General features: G+C 43.5%; 1 protein-coding gene across 3 annotated transcripts in view; it reads left to right on the top strand.

The window, feature by feature from the left end:
* Positions 1-1754: 1754 nt before the first annotated feature.
* BICDL1 (BICD family like cargo adaptor 1) overlaps positions 1755-21983 on the top strand; it is a 77251-nt gene continuing 57022 nt past the window's right edge. For 2 of the 3 annotated variants that reach the window (XM_075214807.1, XM_075214816.1), the window contains exons 1-2: positions 1757-2710; positions 4582-4797. In XM_075214807.1, the coding sequence (XP_075070908.1) occupies positions 2408-2710; positions 4582-4797 (519 nt within the window). In that variant the 5' untranslated portion in view covers positions 1757-2407. Of the gene's footprint in view, positions 2711-4581; positions 4798-21983 lie in introns of all 3 variants that reach the window. The other variant, XR_012693005.1, reaches the window with a different exon arrangement.

Here is a 21983-nt window from a genome sequence, read left to right on the forward strand (position 1 = left end):
ATTAGTTTACTATGTTTGTCCCCAATTGTAAAGCGCTACGGAATATGTTGGCGCTATATAAATAAATGATGATGATGATATTCTAAGTTCTTAATTCTATTCACTAGACATAATCATAGCTTTAACATTGGCAAGGCAATAACTTGTGCTCTAGACCAGAGCCATAACTCAGAATTCTAGCGCCTGGGGCGAGAAAGACAAATGCCGCTCCCCTAGCCCTCAATTTTAGCCAAATGAACCTAAAATATTCCTAAATTGCGCCACCCTTCAGTGTTGCGCCCTGGGCGGTCGCCCCTGTCACACAACCCTAGTTACGGTCCTGCTCTAGACCTATCTCTAGCCTAGGGTTTGGAATGAGCCAATGTCCATTCCTTAAACTTAGCCAAAGCTCTAAGCCTATACCTAAAGTAGTTGTACTATTTGCTGAAGATCTGGTACACTTTGGATTTTGAGATGCATGCTCCTTCTCGTTTCATGTGTCCAGTATCTTGTTTGTCAAAAGGGATACTATATACAGTATATATTTACATTTACAATTGACTTTGCCTGTCATGATTAATATGAAAAATAAAATAGCTGCGTATGTTATATAAAGTGTATCTGAACACAAAATTGGGTATCTCTTGACACAGATGACCTGTACCAATTTATACAGGTATAAGAGTTGAAATCACAGAATGCATACTGAGTTATAGAAAACAGTGCAATATACTGACGTGTGGAATGTTAAATTTAATACATAAAAATGTAAACTAATGCATGTGGAAAGGAAAAATCGTAACACTGAATACAGAATGAATGTTAATGTACCGTCAATAACAACACAGGAAATGTTATAGTTTCATTGGTATGAAAGTGAGCAGTGTAGTCAATCAGTTGGAAAAGCTAGTATGACACTTGGTTGTATAGGAAGAGATATTAGTAGCAAGAAAAGCAAGGTTATATTCCCACTTTACAGGTCACTGGCAAGACCTCATCTCAAGTGAAGTCATATGGATAAAAATACAATGAAATATAAACAATTTAGAGAAGGGCTAGTGAAAGTGTGCATGGGCTGTATAAAAAATGTAGCAGAAAAGACTTGAACATGAAGGGGCAGATGTGATATGATAGAAACATTCAAATATAATAATTCCAAGGCGGTATTTTTAGAAATCAGAGAATCTCTAGAACAAGGAGGTATACTATGAAGTTGAAGGAAGACTGAAAGGTAATATAAGAAAACACTTTTTTTTTACAGACAGGGTGATGGATCCATTGAGTAGTCTTTCAGCATGTGTGGTGAAGACTCATACAGTAAAAGAAATAAAAAGGGCATGGGACAAACATATTGTTATTGTTAAAACTTAAATACAAATGCACCACCCACTTTGTGAGAACCAGGTGTGGACAAACAAATATTTCATAGAACATGTAAGCGCAATATTTTCATAGATTTCCATCACTTTTGGGACTCGATATTTTTGCAATTATGTATTTGTTTTTTGGATGATGGGAAGATTAAATTGTTAATTTATTAGTGGCTCATTCTGTTTCATAACAGTTAGAAATAGATCACATAAATGCGTTTGCAGTTTGTTGACACCTTAGTATAAGAGATTTCTTGGAAGCCCAGCACTGGGAGAGCCAGCAGGAGCTGCACGGCCTCTAGAGGTGTGCGCACTCTGAGGGTCTCTCCACACAGCTGATCGCGCAATCATCTGCGCCCAATGAGCAGCTGGCATGGAACAGGTGTTGGTGACGTCACGGGCTGCGCACGCATTGCCAGGTTCTTGCAGAGATGGGTGCGGGGGAGCGCAGCGCTGAGGGGCAAGGAGAGCGCAGCGCAGTCCGAGGCCTTCGGGGCCGGACACACTCACACTGACCTCAAACCACCAATCCCTGGGGACACGGGGCAGCAACGGGAGCAGATCCCGGGTGCGGGGGGATGGGGCTGGGGTGATCGCAGGCTAAGCTGAATTGCACCTGGTACCGCTGGCACAGACCGGCAGGACTGCACGGGTGTCTGTAGTGCAGCTGGCTGAGGGTGCGGTGCTAGGGAGGTGTGCGTTGCCCTGTTAGGCGAGAGTATTGATTACTGGCTGTGTAGTGCCTGTTCCTGGAGAGCGTCTGGGCCCCATTTGGGGTGCATATTGCTGGCTGCGGTTTCTGGGCTGGGCTCAGTAGGTGTGTGCCCGTTTGATGGATGCCGGGAGTGCACTGGAGGAATTTAAGCCCCGCTAGACTGTGTCCAGGTATTGCACTAGTGTAGTGTGGGTTATCTGGGCACCCAGATCCCTACCTGGAAAGCTCGGGGTGTAAACCTGCCTCGGACTTATTATAAGGCTGCCTAGAAGTGACCGGCTTGGGGTGCGCGTTCCTCACCGAGACTCCCAGTTTCAGCACCAGCAGCTCCGGACAGCGCCCCATGGAGCTCCCTATCAGCCGGCGCTCTGCACCCTCCCCGGAACGGCCTGATCAGACAGAGCTGGGGCATGGGCTGCTGGAGCTGGATGAAGAGCTAGTGCTAATGGCCGCAGAAGGTGATGGGGACCCGGGGGAAACCGAAGGATCAGGGAACGGGGAGGACCCCCCTCTACTCTCGGTCATCCGACAGAAGGAGAGGGACCTGGTGCTGGCGGCCAGGCTGGGGAAGGCTTTGCTGGAGAGAAACCAGGACATGAGCCGGCGCTACGAGGAGATGCAGAGGGAGCTGACTGAACGTCTGGAGGTCAGAGCCTGTACCGGTGTATGTGTACATGTGCTGCATGCGTGTTTGTGTAGTATGTACATGACAGGCACAGCAAAGCAGGCCTTGTCTGTGTGAGCGAGTTCTTGTATTGACTATGACTGAGTGAGAATCATTACCCCTATACAGTAAGGAGATGTCCAGATAGTCAATATATAGTATACTGTACTGAATAACTTACTGAAAAGTAGTGCTATATATTAATAAGGTGTACTATATGTTAGTCCTGCCTTGTCCCCTGGGGATTATATACCCTTCTTGCCTCAGATCCCATACATATTTCAGATTATAAAAAAATAAAATAAAAATTTTAAAACAAAATAAAGCTTCTTCATGAACACTGAAAATCTATTTACTTTGTAGACAAATATGCGCAAGGTGAAGTCTGTTACATCAGCACATTAGCAATATTCCTGGCATGGTGTGATCATACACAATCAATTTTTTTCTCAGTTATACAGTATTTTTAAAGCTACAGGTGCACAGTATGAAACAATGTACAGACAATTGGGATAATATGGGTTTAAACTAAGTATTACAAACTAAAATGGCCAAAAAGCACAAACAGCAGCAATTCTAATAATTGTTTCTAAGAATACTAATATATATCTATAATAATTGTTATATTAACTATCATTTTCATGTTCCCAACCAGTTTGTTCCTTAGATAAAAGGCATGGCTGCCTTGAAAATATATTAAAAGAACAAAATGTTTTCCTGACAGAATACAGTTGGTAAATAGCATTTAAAAAATTCAGTATTCAATCTAGAGTGTTTTCTGATTCTTCTCCTCAACAGGTTCATCCATCTTAGAGTTTAGCCATTCCAGAGAGGTGCTATGTATTTGAGCATACCCCCTTTCGTACTGTATGGTGTTTGTTCGTCTCATGAATAAATAAGAAGTTAGCAAACTGTAGTGTTCAATATAAAACCATATTTTATTTTTTCATGCCATACGCTCAAATGAGGCAACATTCTTTATAATTTTAGTATGTGTACGGACGCTTGAGTAAGGGTCTCTTCATTAATCCGAAACTTAATAAAATATAACACCCATGTTGATTTTGAACCACGGTAGCTCATTTGAGTATATGGCACTCAACAATAGAAAGAACACTTTCATTAAAGCTGTTAATTGTTGATCAAACATTTATATTTTGCCTCACAGGAGCACAGGTCAATGTTTTACATTGGTGCTTCTGTGAGGAGATTAAAAAAAATAAACATGCCCTATTAGTTTGCCTTGAAAATGATGCTGAGGACCACTTATTTACAACTTCTTAAATTTGTCATTTCAAATAGAAGACTATACAACATATTGGTACTTTGTCCTTCACATTAAGCTTGCCTCAGGCTTGCCAGTCATACAACAATCACTTTAGAGTTCCACCATCTAAAACTAGAAACTTTAAAATGGTCTCCTCTGTAGATTCAGGATTGAGCTAGTTAACAAGTTTGTAATCCAAAAGCAGCTGATGTGGAAATAATTTTAGAAGGAATGTGCCTGAGCTGTGAGCTCCACCTTCCTTGGCTCCTTCAACAACATGGAGGAATTTTCTAGTTAACGACTACAGGAACACCAGAATTAGAACAAGTGAATTTTAACTGACTGATCTTTCAAAAATATGATTTATTCTTAATATGTGCACCAATCATTCAAGAAAAAATTCTGTACATAAATAATGTATATTTTCCACTTAACATAAAAGCTACCCAATAAAGACTATATACACCTCCGACACAGGTGTTTATAAGTTGTATTGCTCTCAAATATGTGGAAACAAATATTAAACAAGGATTCTTAGCAGTTATATGGCATAATGTATCTGATTTTTATGTATTTGGTTCTTCAGCATCTGGAGCAAGAGAAACATGAATTGAAACGGAGGTTTGATAATCGTGAAGGGGAATGGGAAGGCAGAGTTTCTGAGCTGGAGAGTGATGTGAAGCAGCTACAGGAAGAACTAGAAAAGCAGCAGGTGCACTTAAGAGAGGCAGATCGGGAGAAATCCTCAGCTGTCCAGGAACTGTCTGAACAGAACCAAAGACTTTTGGAACAACTTAATAGGGTGAGTTTAACTGATATTCATATGACACACTGTAAATGCAAGAATCATGGTTGGTTACCTTTAATATCTGCTATTTCACACATACTAAACCTTATTAAACAAGCCTTTGTAACTTTCTCCGTAACGAACAATAACTTTCTTATCATGCTATTTGAAGAACCATTTTCTTAAGTCATACTGCGAAACTTGGCCTAATGTACAGTACGGAATGATTTTTCTAGCTCTCGCCACTTGAGGTCACAATAGCCTGTTTCAACAGCTGACTAAAGGGCAATATAAAAAAACACAATCTTCTCTTAACCTATAGGAAATATATGCTTCCACCACCCTTAATGTGGCCAAACAAATATGGATCTAACTAAACACCAAATAACCAGTTCCTGGAACAATTTAAGCCATACATTTAAAGGTCAGATTTTACAGATCTAATGGTCTATCAAGCAGGCTAAATTGCTGGATGTAGACAAGTATCGTACTACTTAGTTAGCTGGAGACCCTTTATTTATTGTAATACCTAGGTAGTACTTCTGATATTTTAGATTTGCATCTGTTTCATTCCACTCAGAAAATGCTCAGACATGCTGGCTGTTTAGGGGCTCAAATGTTTACAAGTTTAGGCTAATTTGTAAATTACTAAATTATTTGACTGTATCTTTTCAAATATAGCAAGAGTTAAGGTTTTTTGGCAGGGCATTTCATATGATTTTGCTAAACATTATAGGCAATACAATGGATTTATCTAGAAGACCAGAACTTTACTTGCATAAATGGTATCCAATTGTAACGGTCATATTTAAAACGGCAATTTTATTAAAGGCAGAACTCGACGAGTTTTCCCTTTAATATAATTGCCACTTTAATTATGGCCATAACAATCACCGAATATAGGCGAATCGCTGAATATAGGCGATTAATACATTTTACTCAATTGTATCACACAGAATTTACAAGTAATTGGGACCCGTTCTAATCATTGCTGCTCTGCTATAAGGGCTAAGAGTACCACTGTGGGAGTATAATTATATTTATTGTGATTCCATGGAGGAATTTGCTTCATATACAGAAAGACTTCTCTGCTTTTATCTAAAAGTGCAATAAAGAGAAAAAAAAATGTCTGTGATGTTTTATTCAGTTGTTTGCAGCCACTCTGTACATAATGATGCAAGGTATTTCACATATCTGTTGTAGGCAGTGGGAGCTGCATATATTTATATATAGTTTTGGAGCTGAAGGCAGAGGGATTTTCTTTTTAAATCCGTGCTTTTCATTTTTGAAGTGAAACACATCTTTGCCCGCACCTAGTGAAAAGCCTTTGTGGAGATGAAAATATGTAACGGTAGTGACGTCATGCACTTCCACTGCGCACTCTACGTTTTCAGTCCAAATGCATTATGCCGTGACGGCCCAGCAGGAAAGCCTTAATGTATCTTAATTGTAAGTAAGTTACTGACCCTGATCTACTTCCGCCCTCCGATTGGCGTCTCTTGCTGTTTGAATCTCCCACGGTGATAGTTCTCTAACCAGCATGTACTGAACTTAAACCAGCTCAGAGCACTGTTTGAAGTTTGTTTTCTTTACAGTAGATTTCCACTCAAATCATTCTCAATTAACTTTCCTTTTTATTCATATCTGCCAATTGATAAGGTGATTTGAAAACACTGTTAGTTGTTGCTTATCTGCTTCTCTTCAGCACTACAACTGTTTCTCATGGTCTAGAATACTTTTTTTCAACCAAGTAAAAAACTAAAACAACTCTTTAAGATCCTTGCCCTAACCTTCTGGAATCTGGCAGTTTGTCGATCAAGCCTAATGGCTGAATCCCTTAGTTCGGTCAGTACATTAGTGGTCACTGGTGAACTTAATTTCTGAGAACGATTACATTTTGTTTACGTGTTTAAGCCATTCTCAAGCACCTTTATTGATAGGTAGAGCCACCCACACACAAAAATTTGTACCAGTTTGTCTACATTAGCCAAATTAGTCAACAAAATGGTCACATGTAGCTACAACAGTTGTTGTGGCTTCTGCTGAGCTTAATTATAGTGATTGTATTGAATGGGGAAAAGATGGTGATGTCATAGCCCAGGCTATTTTCTTTTCAAACTTTCTTGATACATCACACAAATGCAGGACACAAATAGTTAGGTTAGAACTTCTGGTATTTTGAATTGCTTTCCTTTCATCCCACTCAGAACAAGTTCAGATACAATGGCTGTTTTGAGGCCCGAATGCGTTATAACATTAGTCTAATTTGACCAATGACTAAATTGTTTGACCATATCTTATATGGATTCTCACCTTATATTTTTGTTTATTTTCCCTTTGTATTTGTCTAATAAATATTGAGGGGTGACTATATAAAATATTCTTGGTATATGTCTTCCTAGGTTCTATGTTGGTGTTATTAAGTATAATTGTAGAGCTCACAGTTTAGTATAGTTCTATCATCTGCTTTCCCTTCACCATAATTCCTCTACCTTCTGTATCTTTCCTGTCAATCTACTTGTGGTGTAATAATTATCTCACAATACAATAGCTTGTGGCTTAATGGCAAGGGATATATGTGTATTATCATTGGGGGAGATGTATGACGTACAAAAAAGTCTGACAATGTGACAGAGATCAAGCAAAGAGATAGCAGATACATCCTTCTGAGTGTTTATGAGGGATAACCTAAACTATATCTATTATGTACATTGTTATGTAATGATAATTTTCATGCAATAGAATGTTAAGAACACATTTATTCCTAAGTGACTTATTATTGCAGCATTAATATTATACTAGTGACAGTCCAAATCTAAAATATGTAAATACAAGAACAGTATGCCTATACATCAGAGACATACCCTGGTATTGTAATTACAAAAATAACTATGGATCCTCTAGTGAGAAGCTATATGCATTCATGTGGAGATGCAAGCTAAGGTGCCCTTTGACTGTAAAATTCCTGTTTTGCATCTCTCAAGTTGGGGGGAAAATATTGGTTAACATTGAGTTGAAATTGCAGAATCTGTATTCATAGATAATTGGACTCTGTCAGCAGGACAACTTGGAAATGTTTGTTATTACAAATCTGGGAAAAACTTACAATGATCAGGATCAATCTGTGATACAGTAGACACGTGAACAACTAAACAAGGCTACATGTTTATTTCACTTATATCAGCCTCATCTCCCTTAGATCAGATAACATTCACCAGTACTTTGTCGCACTATAACAGGTAATGAATGAAAGAGTCTCTCTTAAGTAGAGGCAGATTGCCTATCAGAATGCTCCGAGGTGATCATGTGATCACACTAGGAGCAAGCCTCCTAATGAAAACTATGCAGCTAAAGGTGGTCAGGTGAGCTCTGTATCATAGTGCCCACCTGGCCATTTAAAAGTGTCCCTGGCAGAGGCAAAACTAGGACACTTTGGGCCCTGATGCAGGGAAGCGGGGAGGAGGGAACCGGGGCCCCCAGCTCACTAGTTCCTCGTGCAGCGAGCCCCAATATCTCCAAGGTCCCCGGTGCACCGCACCTGCTCCACCATTGGTATTTCCGCCACTGATCCCTGGATAAGAAGTGGCCAACAGGGAGCCAGGGAGGAACATGATGATTAGTGCCTGCACCTAAATATAACATATAATACATATTAATTAAGTTTTCTGTGTTGCCTAATCCTCTGAGCCATTTTGTAAGTGTTAAAATCTAAATAAAGTTTGTCAGTGTGGCTTATTTAATAATATGCTTCAGTGTACCCTTATTGTATATTATATGGATATAAGAAATAACCGAGGAGTATAGTGACCATATAAAATTATGAGGCCAAATGCTTTTATACAAGTCACAGAAATCCAAGGTCACTTCTAATATCCAAAATAATTTACTGTAGGAGGTATATTATTCCTTGTAATATACAAGGTTTCCTAATGAAAACTGAAGTGATGACATCAGGACTTACTGATTATAAACAATGACTTTGGAACTGTTTATTACTTACAGGCATTTATACATATATTAACATCACTTGTGTATTATAATTGTAGAAAAGAAACCGCTGTTTAAAATCTGCTAGGGGATTAAACAACTTCATTAAGTGTATCTGCTAATGTAGATAACTAATTTCTGCATGAGAGAATATGTCTTCTATATCTGTGTCTGGAGACAGTCTATATATAGACCTAGAAATAAAGCTACTCTCAATCTGAAATAAGGTCTAATAGGATTTGAGCCTGAGTTGGCCAAGTGATTTCCATCTGCCAGCAGATCAGGACATTCATGCGTCTGTGGATTTAACTACATATTGTTTATACTCTGCAGATGTAAGTGTGTATTTTTCAGTGTCCTTGTTACAGTGCTGTAATCTACTTCAATATCATGTCTCGCTACATACATATATGTACACCTTGTTACCTGTCAGTACTGTTTGAATATAAAATATTATAATTAAGTGTATGCTTTAGCACAGTATGCTTCAAAGTGACCTGTGTACTTGATGATAACTCGTAAAGATGATTTTCTGCCTTGAGTTTTCCCTTTAAATTTAGCTCTAAGTGTTTTATGTCTTATATTTGAAACAAGCTATTTAGAATAGAAATCCACCACCAGCTATGGGATGCATTGAAGCTGACATTGTCTAGCACCAATAATTAATTCTGGAAGTTCTGAGAACAAATGCTGGAGTAACTTTCTCTTTTGTAGATGCACCTACCCACTTCCTCTCAGAATGGTTCCTAACTACTTTCTTCAATGGTAGTTTAAAAGATTTGGTACAGATCATATCCCAGGCTCTTAATACATGCATAGGACACTGATCAGCCACAACATTAAAGCCACTGACAAGTGACGTGAATAACATTGATTATTTCGTTACAATGGCACCTGTCAATCAATGGGATATATAAAGCAGCAAGTGAACAGTCAGTTGTTGAAGTTGATATGTTCGAAGCAGGGAAAATAGGCAAGCATCAGGATCTGAGCGGCTTTCACAAGAGCCAAATTGTGATGACTGGGTCAGAGCATCTCCAAAACGGCAGGTCTAGTAGGGTGTTCCCGATATGCAGTGGTTAGTACCTACCAGAAGGGGTCAAAGGAAAGACAACTGGCGCTCATGGAGAGCATAGGCTAGGCCCATCTGGTCCAATCCCACAGAACAGCTACTGTAGCACAAATTGCTGAAAATCTTGCTGCAGGCTATGATAGAAAGGTGTCAGCACACACAGTGCATCACAACTTGCTGCGTATGGGGCTATATAGCCGTGATTTGTCAGAGTGCCCATGCTGACCACTATCCACCGCTGAAAGCACCTACAATGCGCACATGAGCGCCAGAACTGGACCATGAAGCAATGGAAGAAGTCTGATGAATCACATTTTCTTTTACATCATGTGGACGGCCGGGTGCATATGCGGCATTTACCTGGGGAAGTGATGGCACCAGGATGCTCTTTGGGAAGAAGGCAAGCCGGCGGAGGCAGTGTGATTCTGTGAGCAATGTTCTGTCGGGAAACTTTGGATCCTGGCATTCATGTGGATGTTACTTGTTACTTTGACATGTAACACCTACCTAAACATTGTTGCAGACAACTCCTTAGTGGCAACGTATACCCTGATGGCAGTTGCCTCTTTCAGCAGGAAAATGCACCTTGCCACACTGCAAAAATTGTTTAGGAATAGTTTGAGGAACATAGCAAAGAGTTCAAGGTGTTGGCCTCCAAAATTCCAAGATCTCAATCCGATCAAGTATCTGATCATGGTCCGAGCCATGGAGGCCCCACCTTTCAATTTGCAGGACTTAAAGAATCTGCTGCTATTATCTTGGTGCCAGATACCACAGGACACCTTCAGAGATCTTGTGGAGTCCATGCTTCGATGGGCAGTGCTGTTTTTTGTGGCACAAGGGGAACCTACACAATATTAGGCAGGTGGTTTTATTGTATTTGGATATGGAGATCGCGCTCTACTCTATAGGTAGCAAAAGCTGCTCAGCTAAAGAGGAATCCCTTCCCTTTTCAATAGAAATAGTACAAAGTGAGCGCTCGATTGCTCCTTTGAGGGAACAATGGTCAATAATCTGGTAAACTAGATAAATAAATTAAATGAATAAAGTGAATCCTAAATGTATGTAAATTGCGACCAACATGGAAATGATAATGCTAAAAACTAATAGTCACCATATGGATACAATGTTCGACAGATAAAAACATGCATTTATTAAGAATGACATAACATGTGTGCCGGCCACAGCGTGAGTATCATATAAAAGCAAAGTGTTAAAATACAAGGTACATAGATGAAACGATACTAAACTGTGAATATCGCACAACAATAATGCAATTAATAAGAGTCCAAACTAATGTCCACCAAATGTCCAATAAAAAGGTCCAATATCAATAGTAATAAGTCCCGAGGGAGTGTGACCCTGAGTTGATTGATGAGCGGGTAACTACGAGTCCTCGGACTCGATATGCTATAATGCCCAGATGAAATCCTAATCACATAAGTCTTACTTGGGAGGCGTTGATCCTAGGTGAAGTATCCCAGCTTGGTGAAGATGATTGTGACCATGCGGAGATAAACATATGGGTAATGAACCAAGCAGTGTGTATCGGTATGCGGCGTGCGTTCCACAGTGGGTTCCGGTTTGACGTCACTAGTGGGTGTGTCCCAATGCGTTTCATTCGCTACGGCTAATTGGTTTTATTGTTGTGACTGATCGGTGTATATGCAAATATTACAATATTTATGTTGTAGCATTCTCTGGTACAACATAACATTGATTACGTCTGTAAACCAAAAACTATTAAAGGAAAATACTTTGAACTTTGTGTGCTATGTATAAAGTGTCTTTCTAGCAGTGGTAGAACTGGAGCTGAAACAACCCACTAGGCCAGTGGTTCCCAAACTGTGTTCCGTGGCTATCTCACAGGGGTGCCGCGGCCAGGGCCGGTGGTAAGCAAAGTGGGGGATTACTTGGTAATTATTTTGGCTTAGAGGTGCCTTGAAAAAATTATGGAGACCCTAAGGGTGCCTTGAACTGAGAAAGCTTGGGATCCACTGCACTAGGCTGCTTGTGATAAGAGGTGGAAGGGGGCAGTGATGATGGTCTATCTCCTCCAGAGATTCCCGCTGTGATCTTCCAGATTACATCTAGTGAAGTCCTGTTTGGGATTTTAGTTCCAGAACTGAAAGCACAAACAGAGCTCCATTGCATGTGCATGGGGCCCAGCGATTAAGTTTACATTCCTATTTTTTTACATTAACATTTTCATGAGAGTAGGGTTACTTTAAAACATAAATGAGTGCTGAGCAAAGATAAAAGAGTTGTATTCTACTTGCACAAGTTATGCTGTTTGACAGTTTCTTATAGTTTTCAGATGGTGGTAATGCAAAATTTGAGTTCCTGTTCCAGATTGGGATGGTTTTAGAATGTGCACAAACTTTACTATGGAATTTACACATTAATGTTTGGTCTAGGGTTAAAGTTTGGCTAAGATTATGGTCCTGAGTCATTAAGGAGAACAAAGCAAATCTGATCCTGGACAAACCATGTTACAATGCAAGGGATGAAAAGTAGTTTATTATTTTGCAAATAAGGAAAATACTGGCTGATTTTTAATATAGCACAAAAATACTTAATGGCTTTATTTTTACACTGAAATTTAAAGTTGATCTAGGACATGCCCTACCCCAACTATAAATCCCCATATTTTAAACTTACTTCCCCCTCCAATATAACATGGTTTTGCCAAGGTACACAGTTTTTTGCTTTGCTCTCCTTAATGACTCGGGCACTATAAAGTTAGGTCTTAGGTTATTTTTTTATTATTATTATTATTTACTCTGTATTACCTTGTTCATCAACTAAGCCGGCGGTTCCCAAACTGTGCGCCGCGGCTCCCAGGGGTGCTGCGGCGCTGTCACTGAGGTGCCGCGGGCCAGACATAAAAAAAACCCCAAAACACAGAAACTTACCAATCCGCCGGACGCCGGGACCCTGCAGCCTCCTCTCTCCTGCAGCTGTCACTGAATATCGACGTCAGTAACAAGCTGCAGGAGAGAGGAGGTTGCTGGGTCCCGGCGCCCGATGGATTGGTAAGTTTCTGTGTTTTGTTTTGTTTTTATGGCTGGCGCGGGGCAAAGTGAGAGGGATCGTGGCAGAGGAGGGGGACAGAGGATGCTGATAGCGGGACAGAGGAGGAGAGCAGAGGATGGTGACAGCGGGACAGAGGTTGGTGACAGGATGGTGACAGCGGGACAGAGGAGTAGAGCAGAGGATGGTGACAGCGGGACAGAGGATGGTGACAGCGGGACAGAGGAGGAGAGCAGAGGATGGTGACAGCGGGACAGAGGTTGGTGACAGGATGTGACAGCGGGACAGAGGAGGAGAGCAGAGGATGGTGACAGCGGGACAGAGGTTGGTGACAGGATGGTGACAGCGGGACAGAGGAGGAGAGCAGAGGATGGTGACAGCGGGACAGAGGATGGTGACAGCGGGACAGAGGAGGAGAGCAGAGGATGGTGACAGCGGGACAGAGGTTGGTGACAGGATGTGACAGCGGGACAGAGGAGGAGAGCAGAGGATGGTGACAGCGGGACAGAGGTTGGTGACAGGATGGTGACAGCGGGACAGAGGAGGAGAGCAGAGGATGGCGACAGAGGTTGGTGACAGGATGGTGACAGCGGGACAGAGGAGGAGAGCAGAGGATGGTGACAGTGGGACAGAGGATGGTGACAGTGGGACAGAGGAGGAGAGCAGAGGATGGTGACAGCGGGACAGAGATTGCTGACAGGATGGTGACAGCGGGACAGAGGAGGAGAGCAGAGGATGGTGACAGCGGGACAGAGGTTAGTGACAGGATGGTGACAGCGGGACAGAGGAGGAGAGCAGAGGATGGTGACAGCGGCACAGAGGTTGGTGACAGGATGGTGACAGCGGGACAGAGGAGGAGAGCAGAGGATGGTGACAGCGGGACAGAGGTTGGTGACAGCGGGACAGAGGAGGAGAGCAGAGGATGGTGACAGCGGGACAGAGGTTGGTGACAGGATGGTGACAGCGGGACAGAGGAGGAGAGCAGAGGATGGTGACAGCGGGACAGAGGTTGGTGACAGCGGGACAGAGGAGTGGCACAGAGGGTGGTGACAGCGGGACAGAGGAGGGGGACAGAGGATGGTGACAGCGGGGCAGAGGATGGTGACAGCGGGACAGAGGTTGGTGACAAGATGGTGACAGCGGGACAGAGGAGGAGAGCAGAGGATGGTGACAGCGGGACAGAGGATGGTGACAGCGGGACAGAGGAGGAGAGCAGAGGATGGTGACAGCGGGACAGAGGTTGGTGACAGGATGGTGACAGCGGGACAGAGGAGGAGAGCAGAGGATGGTGACAGCGGGACAGAGGTTGGTGACAGCGGGACAGAGGAGTGGCACAGAGGGTGGTGACAGCGGGACAGAGGAGGGGGACAGAGGATGGTGACAGCGGGGCAGAGGATGGTGACAGCGGGACAGAGGTTGGTGACAGGATGGTGACAGCGGGACAGAGGAGGAGAGCAGAGGATGGTGACAGCGGGACAGAGGTTGGTGACAGGATGTGACAGCGGGACAGAGGAGGAGAGCAGAGGATGGTGACAGCGGGACAGAGGTTGGTGACAGGATGGTGACAGCGGGACAGAGGAGGAGAGCAGAGGATGGCGACAGAGGTTGGTGACAGGATGGTGACAGCGGGACAGAGGAGGAGAGCAGAGGATGGTGACAGTGGGACAGAGGATGGTGACAGTGGGACAGAGGAGGAGAGCAGAGGATGGTGACAGCGGGACAGAGATTGCTGACAGGATGGTGACAGCGGGACAGAGGAGGAGAGCAGAGGATGGTGACAGCGGGACAGAGGTTAGTGACAGGATGGTGACAGCGGGACAGAGGAGGAGAGCAGAGGATGGTGACAGCGGCACAGAGGTTGGTGACAGCGGGACAGAGGAGGAGAGCAGAGGAGGGTGACAGCGGGACAGAGGTTGGTGACAGGATGGTGACAGCGGGACAGAGGAGGAGAGCAGAGGATGGTGACAGCGGGACAGAGGTTGGTGACAGGATGGTGACAGCGGGACAGAGGAGGAGAGCAGAGGATGGTGACAGCGGGACAGAGGTTGGTGACAGCGGGACAGAGGAGTGGCACAGAGGGTGGTGACAGCGGGACAGAGGAGGGGGACAGAGGATGGTGACAGCGGGGCAGAGGATGGTGACAGCGGGGCAGAGAAAGGGGACAGAGAGCAGAGGATGGTGACAGCAGGGCAGAGGAGGGGGACAAAGGGGCAGAGGAGGGGGACAGAGGGGCAGAGGATGGGGACAGAGAGCAGAGGATGGGGACGGCAGGGCAGAGAAGGGGGACAGAGAGCAGAGGAGGGGCACAGTGGGGCAGAGGAGGGGGACACAGCGTGAGAGGGGCAGTGGAGGGGGACACAGCATGAGAGGGCAGAGGAGGGGACAGCGTGTGAGAGGGCAGAGGAGGGGACATTGTGAGAGAGGGCAGAGGAGGGGGGACAGCGTGACAGAGCAGAGGAGGGGCGACAGCGTGGCAGAGGGGGCAGTGTGAGAGAGGGCAGTGTGTCTGGATGCAGAGGGGGCAGTGTGTCTGGATGCAGAGTGCCTGAGGGCAGAGTGTCTGGATGCAGAGGGGGCATTTTTGCATACAACTAAATAAGTATTTCTCTCCTGACCTAAATACTTATTACAATTTTTTGACCCAACTACTTCTAAAACAGGACTGCTCAATAATTATTTTGGAGGGGTGCCTTGAAAAAATTTGGAGTCTCTAAGGGTGCCGCGAACTGCAAAAGTTTGGGAACCACTGAACTAAGCTGTAAGCTTTTTAGGGTTTCACCTATCTATACTCCATTGCTATAAAGTTGAATGATTTTTGGGTACTGTAGCCTATGGATAACAAACAGCCTAAAATTCACTTGGATAGGCTAAAAATAAAAAAGTAATTTCTGGTGTAACAGATGCCTTGTGAATTGCGTTTTAAGTCCCTAGGCATGATTTGTGCACCAAGATACTTAACAGTTAATTTGTGCTTAGGGTGATCACCTGTTTAGCCACTGGAATAGTTAATAAAGATATTTTCTTTTACAGACAAGATATTAAAAAGAGCTGTGCATATGCACATTTGCAGTTGTTCCCAATTTTGTAGTACATATATTTAAGTCTCACAAAAGACTTGAGTCACTAAGATGCCATTACCCAATACTTTTCCTCTACTTTCAACTGGTTTATTTGATCAATATAGGCTTGTAATAAAAATTATGCTCAAACTTCGGCACATGAAAAGCAATATATTTAACACATAAAAAAAACAAAAGTTATACTTGGGAAGAGATGGTCACAGGAATATTTCACAAGATGAACCAGCTTTCTCTAGTATTAGAACAGACCTTAGGGCCGATTAAAAATGGGCCTGATGGGGCTGCAGAAGCCCAGGCCAGCCAGGAGGATTTTTTTTTTTTAGTGAGAGCACCTGGCATAGGGGGGGGGGGGGGGGGGAAGGGGGTTTGGGGCGATGATCAATGCGGGTGGTTATGTGGACCGCCCACTGGTGGCTTTCTAAGGTTTCCTGGCGGATGGTCCTGTCGTTGGAGAGCAACAGGCAGCCAATCATGGGTTGGGGGCTGCACCAACAGAGGACTCGTGGACTTGTGCTGTACAAACTTCCACTCAGTCCCACACTGAGGTCACCGGCGCTCAGCACAACAGGTAGGAACAATTTTTTTTAACATGGGATATGTGACAACAGGGAATATGTGACAACGGGATATGTGACAGCAGGCCCATTAGGGAATATATAACATCAGGGGATATGTGGCAACAGGTCCAACAAGCAATATGAGACAATATAATATACATGTGTGAATGGCCCGTGTGTATTAGCATAGGGATCAGTTCTCTTTCTTACAACAAAATTACCAACTTTTTCAATGGAGATTATACCCTAGTGTCACTGACAGGTAACTGTGTTTGACTATTTGTATTTTGAAGTCTGCTCAGATGTATGAACACTTGAAGAAAGAAAAGCCATATATAACAAATCTTATGCATTCCCATTTAGCTATTTGAGGTGTTAGAAGCTATGAAAATTACCAACAGCTGCAATCACATTCTCACACATTAGCTGCAGTTTGTTTGCATCAATAGAAAACATATTTTTTTCTCTGTATTGGGTGGCAGTCTCATGGTTGCCCTCTGTATTGTGTGGCAGTGACAATGTTGCCCTCTGTATTGTGTGGCAGTGACAAGGTTGTCCTCTGTATTAAGTGGCGGTGACAAGGGTTCTATGTGTTGTACGGTGGGCCCAAGGGTGCTATGTATTGTGTGGCGGTCTTCAGGCTGCCCTCTATTGTGTGGTGGTCACAAGGGTGCTATGTGGGGAGCAGCATGGGAGACATCTTGCAGGCGCAAGTGAGAGGTGGTTACCGGAGATGAGACAGTACTGGGAGAGACAAGGCCAACGTCAGAGGTAGCTCTAAGGGGGCAGGAGAGAGCATATTTTGATATGCGATTTGAGATGTATGAAGGGGTGGTGTTGTTGAAGGCTTTCTAGATATGGGTGAGTAATTTGAATTGTATTCTGAGAACACAGGAAGCCACTGTAGGGATTTGCAAAGTGGTGCAGCAGATGTAGAGCGGTGAGAGAGGAAGATCAGTCTTGCAACAGCATTTAGGATGAATTGAAGTGTGGATATATGGGTGTCGGGAATGTCAGATAGCAGGAGGTTGCAGTAGTCAAGACGGGAGATGATGAGATAATGGATAAGAGTTTTGGTAGCATGTTGAGTAAGAAAAGGTGTATTCTGGCAATGTTTTTAAGGTGGAATTGACAGGACTGGGAGAGAATCTGGATGTGAGGAATAAAGCAGATGGCAGAGTCAAGTTTGACACCAAGACAGCGGGCTTGGGAGACTGAGGAAATTGTGGTGTTACTAACAGTGAGGGAGATTTAAGGGGAGGTGGTGATTCTGGAAGGAGGGAAGAAAATAAACTCTGTTTTGGATGTGTTGAGCTTTATAGCATTGGGACATCCATGTAGAGATAGCTGAAAGACAGTTGGTTACACGAGATAGTACCGAAGGGGAGAGGTCAGGGGAAGAGATATATGGTTTCTATAAAATTGGTGAGATGAGCGCATGTTTAAAGAAGGATGGAAATGTGCCAGTTGAGAGAGACAGGTTGAAGAGATGAACTAGAAGTGGGCATGCAGTGGGGAGAGGAAGCGGAGAAGTTGGGAGGGAACAGGATTGAGTGGACAGGTTGTAGGATGAGATTATGAGATGAGTGTAGAGACTTTGTCTTCAGTTACACCCTTAATTCATGGAGAGAATGAATAAGGGTGGATTGGAGAGTGTAGGAGAAGGTAGGTAGAGTGGGTGCAATTTGGCATGAGGAAATATCTTGTCGAATGTTGTGATTTTTTTCTTTGAAGTAGGTGGCAAAACCATGGGCTGTGAGGGAGGAAGGGAGACGAGGTGCAGGTGGGCAGATAAGTGAATTGAAGGTGGCAAAGAGGCAATGTAGGTTAAAAGACTGGGTGGATATTAGAGATTTGAAGAATGTTTGTTTGGCAATTGAAAGGGCAGTGCTGTAAGATTAAAGGATGAATTTATAATGAAGGTAATCAGGATAGGAATGAAATTTCCTCCAGTGCTGCTCTGCAGTATGGGAGCACTTTTGCAGGTATGTGCTTTGGCAGGTCTCTTTGGTGTGCCATGGCTGTGGTTTGGATCGTCAGAGACTGTATGTGGTAGCTGGAGCTGCATTGTCTAGGGCTGAAGTGAGTGTTTTGTTGTAGAAATAGGTTGCTTGATTAGTATGGGACAATGCAGACATAGGAGACAATAGCCGTTTTAGTGAAGATGAGTAGTGGATTGGGTTAAGCGTACTTAGGTGTCATTGTGTATGTGTGGATTTGGGTGCAGGGGGGACGACCTCAGGCAGGGCTGTATTAACCCGATGTCTAACTGGGCTAGAGGCCAGAGGCCTCAGGCATCTGGGGACCCTTGAAACTACTTTATTTTTTCCTTATAGCTGTAGCACGGCCGGCGACATTATTCATCGGGTTCCGACTGACAGCTGGTCAAGGAAGGCAGGCAGCTAACAGCAAATGTTATGCTGTTAGCTGCCTGCTGTCACTGTAGTGCTTCCACGGTGCGCAGTAATCTCCTTACTGAGGAGATCTCGTGAGAGTGAGACTATGAGTCATAGTCTCACTCTCACGAGATTTCCTCAGTAAGGAGATTACTGCGCACCGTGGAAGCACTACAGGGAGCGACGGAAGAATGCCTGCAGACAGGACGGATCAGGAATAGGAGGTAAGCCGGGGGGGGGGGGGCTCACAGCGATGTGGACTTACGGGGGGGGCCTCACAGTATCCTTAGCCCGGGAGCCTCCATTCCCTTAATCCGGCCCTGGCCTGAGGTAAGGTGAGGCTGAAGGAAAGGTTGACTAATTTGCTCGATGTCCCAATCAGCCGCTAATTGGTGAAACTAGAGATGGAGCAGTAGTGAGAGAACACAAGGTCAGGGGAGTGTCCAACACAGTGGGTGGGAGATGAGGTCCACTGGGAGAGACCAATGGTAAGTGAAAAAAGTTTAGTGGTAGAAGAGACTGTGGGATTATCAGTGGAAATGTTGAAATCACCTAGTATAACAGTAGGCAGGTCAAAGGATAGGAAATAAGTGAGACAGTCTGCAAAGTTGTCGAGAAAATGGGAAACTGGATCTGGGGGGGATTAATGACAGCAACATGAAGGCCAAGAGGATAAAATAGCCCGATAATGTGAACTTCAAAGGAAGAGAATGAGAGTGAGGGTTCAGAGGGTATGACTTGGAAGGTGCAACTTGGAGAAAGTAGAATGCCTATTCTACCACCTTGTCTGTTTACGGGTCTAGGGGAATCAATGAGGGAGAGTCCCCCATAGGATAGAGTTGCAGGGGATTTAGTGTTAGAGGTGGCGAGACAAGTTTCTGTAATGGCCTGGAGGTTGCGAGATTTAGAAATGAATAGATCATGAATGGATGCAAGTTTGTTACAAATAGATATGGTGTTCCAGAGAGCACAGGAGAAGGGAAGAGAAGGTAGTGGAGATATGTGGATAAGGTTGGCAGGATTGTAAGTATAGGATGTTTATTTCTATTTATGTAGGCTGGTGAGTGTGGAGACAAAACAGTTCATGTGTGCAGACCAGTAAGGAGGGAAGCAGTGAAGGGGAAATCATAATAGGGAAGGAAGAAATAGGACGATGGAGAAAGACCAGGAGTTTGAAGAAAAGTGTGGTCATAGTAAATAGGAGAGAATGTAAACTTAGTAGGTGTATGATGGAGAGATGTGGATGAATGTGTATTAGTTGGGGTTGGTAAGGAGAGAGTGGAAAGGAACAATTGATCCAAACTGTGCAGGGCAATGGAAGAGGTGAAGGATATTTTACCGCCCCCTGGCAGGGGTTAATTATGTATATATTTGATTTATTTCCTTTTTGTTTATTAGTGGAACTGAAAACCTAAATCTGCACAAATCAGCTAGCAATGTCACACATACGCATGTTATCCCGAGACTGACCTGGTAAAGCGGTAATTTAACCCTTATCGCTCCAGGCCAGTATTTCCGAGGCAGCTGAGTATTGCTATTACCACTAAGCTGCAGATTACCTTCAACAAGGTAAGCAGGACTTGTACCAAACAATCAGATCTGTCTCCAGTTTGGTCACTTGTGATTTCTTTGTAAATAAATGGTTTATATGCTGTTTGTTATGCTTGCTGAATAGACATCTTCCCAAAAGCTGGCTTGTTATTGCAACTATCTGTAAATACAGGTTAGTAACTCCCTCAATTGCATATACATAAAGAGAGCTTACACTGTTTCTTGTGTTTGTCCAAGTTAGGACCTGTCCAGTAGGATAGTGCAGCAATATATGTACTTCTAATTGTGGTATAGTATTATGTACCCATTCTACTGTACTGTATATATACCCATTGTATATCTCCCATTCTGATCTTTGTGACTCCAAAATGTTTATTTTACCTTTAAGTCTTTTCATAGCTGTGTAATTAAAGCCTTAATGAACTAATTCCTCCAACATCTTTTCATACAAGTTAATTGCCTTGGACCCCAAACCTAGTGGCCCTCATGTAGAATGAGAGCCCAGTCCTCTCCCTCGACATTTAATACAGAAACCGCCGCTGAATTGTAAGGTGCAACTTAGTGCCACTTTGCCATTATGTCACATGGTGTCATCCTAATGATAGATGCAGCACAATGTGACTCTTCAGAGACCGCACTAGTATTACTCTGAATGTCAAATTGTCACAGAATGCAGTTTTTAATTCAACAAGAGGAGCTGCAGTGCTTGGACAATTAAAATCCATGAGCGTACGTTTCATTGTCAATTTGTCAAGGCCTTTGCTTTGATTGAGCATCAGAAGCCGTGGGAGGAAGACACAGGTGTATGTGACATGTGAAGTGATGGGAGAAAGGAGATGTGGGGTATGAAGAAAAGGAGGCAAAATAGAAGTGGGAAGATGGTAAGTGGCTGCAGAAATGAGTAAGGTGAAAACAGAGGATGGGTAGGAAGAAACTAGTGAATTGGGAAAAGGATAATGGTCAGTGTGTACAGGAGGGGGCCTCATCATTCAGGGGAGGGCTGGCAAATTTTAGCCGGGAGGCAGGACTCGACTCAGCAACCTGTTTTAAATGGAAAAAAAATGCAGATGACCCAGCCCAAGTTAACCCGTGATGGGACCGGCCCAGGGGACAGATGGCGTACTACCCCCCATCCCATCCTGCCCCTGCCATCATTTATACCATTTAGCCAACGAACAGCCTTCTGACTAGGTCTGCTAAGCCTGATGTAAGACATGAATGGTCCTAGGGCAAGGTTCTTATTAATGCCCATATCCCTTGTGCACCTCAGACTTCCATAGATCCAAACATTTTTGAATGTTCAGCAGGGCACTTTGCTGCTGAGTCAGTGCATCCACGCAGGTTACATGCCATGCTGTCTTCACAGACCATGTCACGTGTACTCAATATAATAAATGTGTACTTTTTACATTTTAAATTATTATTTAATATATTTTAACCAAATTACAGTTTGTGCAAAGATAGTTCATTTGATCTCAGAAATAGCTTCAAATGAGAATTATATAAAATATAATATACTGTGATC

This window comes from Mixophyes fleayi, chromosome 1 (assembly GCF_038048845.1).
Source record: "Mixophyes fleayi isolate aMixFle1 chromosome 1, aMixFle1.hap1, whole genome shotgun sequence".
Classification (NCBI taxonomy): domain Eukaryota; kingdom Metazoa; phylum Chordata; class Amphibia; order Anura; family Limnodynastidae; genus Mixophyes; species Mixophyes fleayi.